Source organism: Solanum pennellii, chromosome 9 (assembly GCF_001406875.1).
Source record: "Solanum pennellii chromosome 9, SPENNV200".
Taxonomy (NCBI): Eukaryota; Viridiplantae; Streptophyta; class Magnoliopsida; order Solanales; family Solanaceae; genus Solanum; species Solanum pennellii.
Window position 1 is genome coordinate 80,771,497 of NC_028645.1, and position 11,332 is coordinate 80,782,828.

The window sequence follows — 11,332 nt, forward strand, 5'->3', positions numbered from 1 at the left end:
TGTGGTTGGGTGGGTGGGGGGAAAGAAGAATGTTGAAATCATATCATATGTATGTACGTAGTATATTTAATTTTGAATCCTTTCGACTAGTTCATTTGTTTATTACTTCTTCAGATTTTAAACTTTCTTAGTGAAATTAGTGACTCTGACATTGCTCATGCATGTATATTTTATTAGTATATATTATCTCTGAAATAAGTAAATAATTTATTATGATTACAGTTTTTCAATCACTGATGGCAAGAGATTTGATCAGTGATGGCATAGAAGTACTACAACTTCCAGTGGAAAATGATGGTGAATCTGTATGCCCAGGTTAATTATTGATTTAATTTCAGAGATGGATACATAATTATGATTATTATTTTTTCCACTAATATTACATAATTATAATTTCTAATTTTTTTTATATATATATTTGTAATTATTTTAGGTAAGCAATCATGGCCTGAACTTGTTGGAAAGTCAGCAATATATGCAAAAGAAGTAATTCAGAAGGAAAATCCCAATGTTAATGATATTAGGGTTTTCTATCCTGGTATGATTGGGCCATTTAATTATGTTTGTGGTAGAGTTTTGCTGGTTGTTAACTGGAAGGCCATTGTTCAAATTACTCCTACAATTGGTTAATTAATTAATTATTCAATGAGTTGGGAACATTATGTTATGAAAATTAAATAAAGTGGAGACATTAAATATAATGTCTTTCATGTACTCTAACTATTTCAACATAAATAAAAGTACTAGTAATTATTTTCTTTTATGTTTGTAGTCTTTTCTAATTTTGATTTTCTTTTTTTATGGATTGACGAATCGCTAAAGCTTATAAATGAGATGAATATGGTATATTATAGTGGGTTGATATCATACCATCCATTGACGAAATTTAGAGTGATGTGTTTGATTATTAAAAAAAAAGATTATGACGAAGCGTGTTTGAAAATATAATTAAGTAAATAATTATATCGATCTTGTCTTTAATATTTAAATGAAAAATCTCTGATAGAAAGCAGTAACCGAATTAATTGAACCACAATGAGAAATACCGAACGCTAAGCAGAAATAAAAAGAATTTGGTATCACTAGGAAAATTTCAAGTTCAATCTCAGTGGCACACATAAAGATATATTTCATTGTAATTAATTAAATAAAAAGTGTACTCACAATGATTTTATATTGGTTCGATTACTTTTAGAAAAAAACATACTCGAAAATTGAGAAAATACAGTAACAATATTAGAAATACCATACTTCTATTACATTTACATGGGACCTCACTTATTCTATCGGTTTAATAGCGAAGGTATTCAACCATTTAAACAAGTCTTCTTGTCAAATAAATAATTTCTTGATATGGGAATCAATAGCTTCGAGATTTGGACAAAAATTACTGAATTTTTGAGAATTCAATTTTCAAAATTACGAATCATAGCTTATTTTAGTAATTGTATATATCGTATCTCACCCGGATGCACTAATGCATAGATGTTATATACATAAATACAATTTGATTGTGATTTTTTATGGATACGAACATAACAAGAGATTATCACATAAATTAAGATGAAACCAGAGAGTAAATGAATCTTTGGTTGGCAAAGAAAATGAGTACCGAGGTTTATATCACACTTTCTGTCTCTAATTATTTGTTGGTTTTCTTTTTAACTGTCTCTAATTATTTATCTATTTTGTTAAATTAATATAGGACAATGTTTTTAGAAATTTAAGTTGTTATTATTATGACTTATAATACTTTACATAATTTTTAAAATATTTAAATTTTATTTTCAAAAACTTAAAACTTCTATATTCGATTTATTATTGTTGAATAAGATTGGAAATACTATCACGATTGATTGACAAAGTTTCAAGCTTAAAATTGGATCTACAATTTAATTTTTGAAAAGCAACTACTGAAACAATGGGTCGAGCTTTAAAAAAATATATAGAAAGATAAAATTGAAAAAAAATAAGATAGTTGTACTTTTTCTCATAAATAAAAAGAATGTTAGACAAATAGAATAAAAAAATATGGAGAAGAGTAAATATAATATTTTTAAAAAGTAAACGAGTAAATATGACCATTTTTAGTCCTCATATATATATATATATATATATATATTCCTCGGATTAATATCTTATAAGAATTAAAAAAAATTGATTTTCTCAAGATTATGGTTATTGTCATTAAGAATGAGAAGAATTCTTCTTTGTAGAATGGAACCGAGAAAAATGATTATGGTTTATTGATTTTTTCATTTAGATAATGTGGGTTTTAGTAGGGGGTAGGTTTAAATACGTTAATTTGGGTTTGGATTGTAATTTAATTTGTATAAGTTGATTATATTTTCAACGAATCATAGAGTTTCACGTATTACATTGCTAATGGGACCGTTTGTAAAAAGGGCACTATGAAGTCACAAAAGTAACGTCAATGATATTATGAAGTCAATAGATTTTCAGAAAATTTTTTTATACCAATTTTAATATTTAAAAAGTATTTTAGGTCATTTTTTAATTTTATTATCCCTTTCGTTTTCTTCTTCTTTTATTTTTTCGAAGCTGCTCTCCATTAATTTTTCTCTGAGTAAAATAACAACGACTTGAAAAATAAAAAGTGCCCCAACTTCTTGATAAATAATAAGGATTATTAGTGATGTATATAAAGAGAATTAGAATCATTTTGCTTATTATATTTTAATAGGGAAATAATAAATATATCTTCGAACTATTTTAAATGATATATGAGTACCATCTGTTATACTTTAAGGTTATATATACTTTTATCGTTATTTTTTGATTATGTATAAATTAACGAATATACATGTTTTATCTCAATTATTTACCCAATTTTTAATATTTTTACCCACAATCAAATTCAATAAATTTATCATAAATTTTTATTTTGATTTTAAATTCATTAAATATATATTTGAATTTGAAACTCATATATTATTTCTTTTGAATTCGTTATCGTGAAATTTAAAATTATAACATTTTACTTACCAATTGACTCACTCATTAATAAAAATATTTCAAAACTAGGGACCAAAGCATCTCACGCAGTGATATCTAATGCGTTGATAAAGACTTTTGAAACATAAGTAAAACGTGTCATGTCATTTTCTGAAATTTCCCCACTTTTTAATAGATAAAAATTACCTTTTAAATTTTTTTTTTATTAAATCTTTTGAGAATATATAATTAATTATTGATAATAGCAGTATAAATCTTTCGAGACTATTATGATTTATAATATTTAAGTAATTTTTTAAAAAATATGTAAGTTTTACTTTAAAATATTTAAAACTTTTATGTTCAGTTAGTTGTTGTTGACAAGGATTGAAAATACTATCACCAACAGATAAAACTTCAATCTTAAAAGTGGATCCGCAATTGAATCAAAAAATTTGAACATAAATTAATTTTTTTTGTTAAAAGAGGTTGAAAATGCTATATATTAAGAAATAAAGATTCAGATTTTAAAATAGATTCGATAATTAAATCGAAGCCAAATCGACTTGTTGTTAGTGAATGGGATTGAAAATATAAGTACTAAACAAAAAGATTGTAAAAAGTTAAGGTAGAAATATAAGTTTCTATCAAAGGAATCACTAGTGTTTTTTCGTCTTTAACTAAAGGTTTAAGAGTAAATTTTTTAGATAATTACATATAATACCATTTTTGTTTCTCAGTAACACAATATTACTCAACTAGTCCTATTTTCTTCAGAATATACTCCACTCTTCACATTATTTTATTTTATTTAACAAAAAGTTCAATTGTTTAACATCGGTCTTTCTAAGCAACTTATTTTAGATTTTAATTTAACGTTAATACCCATTCTTGAATTTTATAAAAGGTAATCAAATTTAAAGACTTATAAAAAACTAAATAATATATATTAGTGAATTTTAATCTAAAATTCAATTAATTTTTATAAAATTCAGGGATAATGCACAAGTATCCCCTCAACCTATGTTCAAAATCTCAGAGACACACTTATACTATACTAAGGTTCTATTTCGAAAGGAGACCGGGGAAAGAAAGAGCTATGCTATTGACCGGACCCTTTTTTCTCATTTTGTTTGAAGCGGGTCAAATAGTCATTTTGATCAACATGGCTGCAAGTGGACTGGGTTTATGGGGCTAAACTGACTACGACCAAAGTCGTGGCTACTTCAACCAAAAAAAGGGCGACCCCCTATTCTTACTTACAAAATAAGTTCAAGAGGTAATAAGACCTTAATATAGTATAAGTGTGTCTCTGGGATTTCGAATATAGGTGTCACGACCCAAATTTTGCAAGTCGTGATGGCACCTATGTTCCCAACCAATAGGTAAGCCAACCCAACATATTAACCCAACTAAATCAACAAATGAGTAAAAAAACTAACACTTAGCAAGAATCTTCAACATTGGGTTCCTTATAAGTACGAAATGCGGAAGATAAAATATATCACCCCAAGAATTGGTGTCTTAAGTACAAGAGCTTCTAGAATACGATGCAAGTCTGAAACTAAAATGACAAATCTAACTTAAGGGATATCCTGTCTGAATACTGAATAACAGAATACGTAAAAATAGAGGGAGGTGTGGGCCACGGAACAGCCAAGCAGCTCACCACAACTCCAAGAACTTCAAGCCGGACTCAATTTGCTCCACGAGATGTGCTCCTACTCGGAATCGAATCTGCACCACAAAGAGTGCAACAAGCGTAGTATGAGTACGAAACCACGTGTACCCAGTATGTCTCATTGACCGACAACGAAGAAGTAGTGACGGGAGTTATATAAGAAAATAAATTCTTAGATTGTACAAGTATATATATATATTACACTTACTATTTTAGTTTCATCAATAAAGGAAATCAACATTTAATATTTTCCAAACACCAAACGAAACATATAGTCATCAAGAATGAATGATGGGATGAAATGCAATGCAATATGATGCCATGTAATGATATGTCTCAGAATACCCAGTACTCACTCAACCGTATATACATGATACTCCTCGGAAATACATCGAGAGTTCATGACCCATGGGGGACTCGCGAGGTCCATATACCGACACGGACGATCTCCACGTGTCTGTGCGGACGATCTCAACGCACTATCATAATATCAAACAATTTTCGCACGGACGGTCTCCACGTGCCCAAATTACAATCTTAACATCTCACCATTCCCAGCACGGACGATCTCCACGTGCCCAAATTATACTTACTCTCATCTCTATGCATGTGCACAATATTGTTTCAATAGAGGGAATGATGATGCATCTCAATCAATCAATATGAATATAATACATAACCACCTCAATTATCTCAACTATACGGGTGAAATAAATAAAACACAATCACAAGGAATTCAAGTCAATAATATATCAGCTAATGCCCATATGCTTTGGCATTCTCAAATTTCAACCCACATTCTATAATAGAAATTTTCCGTTTTATAACACCGGTACTCATACCAATGCCCGTCACACCATTGATACGAGACCACCATATTTTCCCCTTACCCCTTTGTCTATTTTTATTTTTAATCTTTAATTAGGAAAACGTCCTTCAACAAGTCTAAAAGTCTTAACATACCTCAAGTGTCGAGCTCGTGTCACGAATCCTCAAGATAGTTCCTTCCCTTTTCGTTAAGTTTTGGAATGTTCACGATCTTAAAAGCAGCAGCATAAGCAGCTTGCAAATTCGACATTCCCTCAAAAAGGCATGCGGTTTGTCAGTAATTCCCACAAGACAATACCAAAACTATAAACATCGACCTTGTTATTATAATGCTTCTTCTCACTGCAACTCATAGTTGCGAAATTCGAATCAAATTATCCCTGAATGCCTCATTCTCGACCCTCACACACTTTAAACCTATAAATTACTTGCAAACAACCACTTTTACCCCCAACACTGAAAAGTCAATACTATATTCTCGTGCTACCACATGGATATTTCATACTAGACTAAACTCCAACCCTCATATGCAAACAAAGCTTCTTCCTTTAATACTTGTTCAATACAACTTTCAAACAACTCAAACCAAATATTGACTCCAAAATTTACTTTGATTCAAACTTTCAACCAACTCTCATCGATCTGAAATTGCAAAAGAAACTCAAGAATCGCCTAAAACCACAACCCCTTTTCTTGATAAAGAATAAAAGACACAATTTTTAAACGACCCAAGAACTAGCAGTCTTTAAATACCATAAAGATTAAACCCCAAAAAATAATACATATAATGAATCATTTTATACTAAAATAGATTATCAAATAATTCACGTAAAGTTACAGATTCTGAGAAGGGCGGTTGTACCTGAACGTGTTCTTCTCAGATGCCAAGGAGAAGTTTCTCCAATTTTTGTTTTCCTCAGATTATAATATAAAAATTTTAACCCACTAATTTATTCCAATACATGGTCAAGTATAAAAGTATTAAATTAATTATATATATGCCCCACTAACTATTAACTATATACTAATTTAATAAAAATTTCCTCAATTAGGCACTCGTAGTTACCGAATAGTTAAAATATCCCCCTTTAATTTTCCAAAAGGAGTCAAACTAGTCCTAGTTCTCAAAACGACCTAGCGGGTCGTTACAATAGGTTGAGGGGATATTTGTGTATTTTCCTACAAGTCAAGAATAGGTAAATATTTCAATTGAATAAAAAAGTTGTATCTAAAAACATTAAACAATATATTTTCAGGATTATACAATACTTTTTGAATATTGAAAAAAAAGGCTAGAGGCCCAGAGTAGTAAACTACACAATGTGATATTTACTTAAATAACATTTATTTTGAAGTGAAGAAAATAATACAATTAAATCTCAATGAGCGAAAATCATAACGTAAAGAGTACATAAATGCATGGGTAGTTGAAAGACATGATAATTAAGAACAATATATCAATATCAAGTATCTATAATTATAAATCACAATTTTCATATGTTCTATGTACTCACAAAATGACTTATGAATTAAGACATTTTATAAGGGACCATAGTTTTTTTTTTCATAATATCCCTTTTTTTTTATTTATTTGTGATTTCTTACTGATGAACGATATATAATTTGGATAAGATCTATTCTCAAAAAATTGAATTCACGTGAATTCAGAAAACAATCACATTTTATATTTATTTAAGACTTTAAAATCTTTGGGACCATAGATTTAATTTATGTGTGGTAGGTAGGGTTTGAATTTTTTTTTTTAAATCTTTTGAGAATATCCAATCAATTATTGATGACTAAGTTATTTGATACCAACCATAACGTTTATAACTAAATCGACCCGACCCATTACAAAGTCCCTATAAATATGGATGTTTAACCAATGAGTTTTACACATCACACAATTAAATTAAATAAAAGCAAAATGGAGGGAAAGAGTATGCTCAAGTTATCTCATGTGCTTGCTTTCTTGCTTCTTGCATCACGTATGTAATTAATTAGCCCCTTAATTCTCTTTTTGTTCGACTAATTCAAATTTATACTTATTAGTAAGATTTATCTAACCGCAAGCCTTTCAATCAGAATTTTGAACGTAACCCTCTTAGTAAAACTACTAGCTCTGTCAATGCTCATGCATTTATATATCTCTCATATATGTAATTAGTTAATTAATTAATTAATTATAATTACAGTTTTTCAATCACTGATGGCAAGAGATTTGATTAGTGATGGCATAGAAGTACTACAATTTCCAGAGGAAAATGATGGTGAATTTGTATTTTGCCCGGGTAATTAATTTTATTTCATAGATGTTTATATAATTATATGATTTATTTTTTTAATTTTCACTATTATCACTTATTTGTAATTATTTTAGGTAAGCAATCATGGCCTGAACTTGTTGGAAAATCAGCAGGATATGCAAAAGTAGTAATTCAAAAGGAAAATCCCATAGTTAAAGATGTTAGGCTTCTATTTCCTGGTATGCCTATGCCACGTAGTTATGTTTGTGGCAGAGTTTTTCTGGTTGTTAACTTTAAACGCATTGTTCGAGTTACTCCCTCTATGGGTTAGTAACATTATTATTATTATGTTATTATCAAAATTAAATAAAGTGGAGATATTAAATATAATGTCTTCATGTACTCTACTATTTCAGCATAAATAAAACTAATGTGTTATTTTCTTTTATGTTGTAGTCTTTTCCAATTTTGATTTTCTTTTTCTTATGGATTGACGAATTGTTAAAGCTTATATAATATCATTTATATTATAGTGGGTAGATATCATATCACCCATCCACTAAATATAGGATAATGTGTTTAGACTAAAATTAAATAAAAAAATTATGACGAGGCGTGTTTGAAAATATAATTATGTAAATAATTATATCTATCTTGTCTTTGATATTTAAATGAATCTTGGATATGAAAAAAACTTTGATAGAAAACGCTAACCCTCGTGGCCATTTCAATTCATTCGACACCATACACAACAAGTTTACTCGACACCAAAGATTAGCCAAATATAAGTCCTCTTTAAACATATAACCACTCTAGTGAATCTTAATATCATTATTATTACGGCCTAGGTTCAATTTCACAGTTCTTAGTCATCACAATTATATCAATCGTTGATCTTCTCATGGGACCCAAACGCAAACTGTTAGCATATCGGAACGTGATACTCGACACTAGTTAATTATGCCAGAACGCGACAACTGATCTCATAATTATGTCGGAACATGGCAACCAATTCAAGTTAGTTATGCCAAAACGTGACAACCGATCCAAATTAGTTACACCAGAACGTGGCAATCTATCCAAGTTACTTATGCCGAAACATGGCAACCGATCCATTCAACACACCACAATCACAAACACAAGTTATTCTCAAGTTCATACAATTTAGTCATGATTCATGGCATTCATCATCCCTCTATTTCCTTTGCACAAGCGTGATTAATAATGTGACATTCACATATGTACATGCATCGTAAAGAAGCAAACAGTCACAGAATCACGACCATCCACCTAATCCTAGATCATCGTCTAAGGCTTCTTCCTAGGATTCAATCATATTATATTCGGTGCACGAGGGCCTACGCATATTTTTGTAGTTTACTTACATATATCACGCGGTAAACACAGATTTATAACTATTCAATTCGTAAAACCTAACCTATCTGGGTGCCAAGCAGATGTACGAAGTTTTGGTGTTTGATTCTTGATTCCAGGATTCGTGACGACAATCTTGACTGGGAATGTCACGATTCGAGCCTACACTCTAGACGTGGCCGGTACTCAAAGACCATTGTTGGTCCCCAAGCGAACCCTCATCCTGAATGACTACAAGCTGACGACTCACTTAAGCATACAAAGCTTGAAACAAAATAAAAATTATGAAACTCAATTACAATGCTTTAACTCAATTAAAAACTTTGAATAGTCAAATAAATATATTCAACTCGCCATAAAAAAAGACAACTTTAGTCTTTAAAACATTTGATAAAATAAATGCAAAATACAGACTCTTTAACTAAACTGACTATCTATGAAGCTTCGAACTGATAAAGATGGAAGTCGGGACAAGACCCACGCCTCCTAATTAAACTGAAAAGTAAATGAAATCCTCCGAAAGTAAGGAGACTCACCACCACTATCTCGAATCTCGAATGTATCAACGAAGATCTTGTTGAAGACCCTAAATATCTGTGTCTGCATCATGAAAAGATGCAGGTCAATTGGCTCAGTACGTGGAATGTAAGAGCATATAAGGGGAATTCTAAAACATAACATAAGCTTGATACTTGGATAAAAAGATGGAAACATACTTACCTCTTCTCAAACTTGAAACCCAATGAATAATCAAGTATAAGATACTAAACTCAGAGATTAAATATTGAACTCAAAGATGTGATACTCACCTAAGGATACTAAACTCAAAATACTCAACTCATGATACTTAATTGAACTCATTTCAATATAAAGCAGTTAAATACAAGTGCAATATAAAAAAAAGTTGTTTAAAAACATGATGTCAACTCTGTGTGTATAACAAGGATACAACATAACTCTGAAATGTATATGAAAGTACAATTAACTGATGTATATAAAAATACTATAACTTCTGTGGGAGTTTCTCTAACCGACAACCATCACTTAAGAATTGATTTTTCTTATATAACCTCCTGTCACTATTCTTCATTGTCGCTCAATGAAATATACTGGGTATACGTGGTTTCTTACTCATACTACACATATTACGTGTGAATTCAATTTTCACAGTCTCCCTTTTTATTTCGTGTGTAAATTTCTTTTTAAAAAAATAGTTTTATCTGAAATTCCTAATTATTATGGCTTTAAATGAAAAGACCATATTGTCCCTTATCTTCAAATTGTCAAACACACGTCAATGAATATCCTATCACTTACTAATGACTGAATTACTCGATACCAACCATAACATTTATAACTAAATCGACCCGACCCGACCCGATCCGACCCGTTACTAAGTCCCTATAAATATTGATGTGTAACTAATGAGTCTTACACATCACACAATTAAATTAAATAAAAGCAAAATGGAGGGAAAGAGTATGCTCAACTTATCTCAAGTGCTTGCTTTCTTGCTTCTTGCATCACGTGTGTAATTCTCTTTTTAGTCCGACTAATTCAAATTTATACTCATTAGTAAGGCTTATTTAACCGGCAAGCCGCCCTAACAGTATTTTGAATTCTCTTAGTGAAACTACTAACTCTGTCAGTGATCGTGCATATGTATATATTGTAACTAATTTATTTTAATTACAGTTTTTCAAACACTGATGGCAAGAGATTTGATCAGTGATGGCATAGAATTAGTGAAATTTCCAGTGGAAAAAGATGGGGAATTTGTATTTTGCCCAGGTAATTAATTAATTTCACATATGGTTACATAATTATGATTTTCCCCCCCCACTATTATCAAATAATTGTATATAATATTTTCATCTTACCAAAACAGAAATCACATAATAATTATATGTTTGTAGGCAAGCAATCATGGCCTGAACTTGTTGGAAAATCAGCAAGATATGCAAAAGAAGTAATTCAGAAGGAAAATCCAATAGTAACTCAATTTACACTTTTATTTCCTGGTATGCCTAAGCCAGCAGCATATATTTGTGGTAGAGTTTATTTGGTTGTTAACTGGAAGCTCATTGTTCAAGTCACTCCCTCTATGGGTTAGTAACATTATTATTATTATTATGTTATTATGAAAATTAAATAAAGTGGAGATATTCAATATAATGTCTTCATGTACTCTACTATTTCAGCATAAATAAAACTAATGTTCCTTATTTTCATTTATAATGCTATATAT

At 30.1% G+C, this 11,332-nt stretch overlaps 2 protein-coding genes across 4 annotated transcripts in view; both read left to right on the top strand.

Annotated features, from left to right (window-relative positions):
• Positions 1–11,317, top strand: part of LOC107030796 (proteinase inhibitor I-B-like) — a 17,416-nt gene extending 6,099 nt beyond the window's left edge. Inside the window, exons 1-3 of one of the 3 annotated variants that reach the window (XM_015232046.2) lie at positions 10,508–10,611; positions 10,780–10,875; positions 11,001–11,317. In XM_015232046.2, the coding sequence (XP_015087532.1) occupies positions 10,509–10,611; positions 10,780–10,875; positions 11,001–11,197 (396 nt within the window). In that variant the 5' untranslated portion in view covers position 10,508 and the 3' untranslated portion in view covers positions 11,198–11,317. Of the gene's footprint in view, positions 1–222; positions 316–433; positions 764–10,507; positions 10,612–10,779; positions 10,876–11,000 lie in introns of those variants that run through there. The other 2 variants (XM_027919499.1, XM_027919498.1) reach the window with 2 other exon arrangements.
• On the top strand, positions 7,328–8,158 carry LOC107030721 (proteinase inhibitor I-B-like). Its single transcript, XM_015231986.2, has 3 exons — positions 7,328–7,452; positions 7,660–7,755; positions 7,845–8,158. The coding sequence occupies exons 1-3, from the start codon at positions 7,350–7,352 to the stop codon at positions 8,039–8,041; spliced, it is 396 nt and encodes a 131-aa protein (XP_015087472.1). The 5' UTR covers positions 7,328–7,349; the 3' UTR covers positions 8,042–8,158.
• Positions 11,318–11,332: the final 15 nt, after the last annotated feature.

Bases quoted from the DNA above. Each gene is read 5' to 3' on its own strand.
- LOC107030721 (XM_015231986.2), top strand. From the start codon at position 7,350: ATGAGTTTTACACATCACACAATTAAATTAAATAAAAGCAAAATGGAG. The intron at 7,453-7,659 runs GTATGTAATTAA...TTATAATTACAG, and splicing joins TTTCTTGCTTCTTGCATCAC to TTTTTCAATCACTGATGGCA. The intron at 7,756-7,844 runs GTAATTAATTTT...TAATTATTTTAG, and splicing joins TGAATTTGTATTTTGCCCGG to GTAAGCAATCATGGCCTGAA.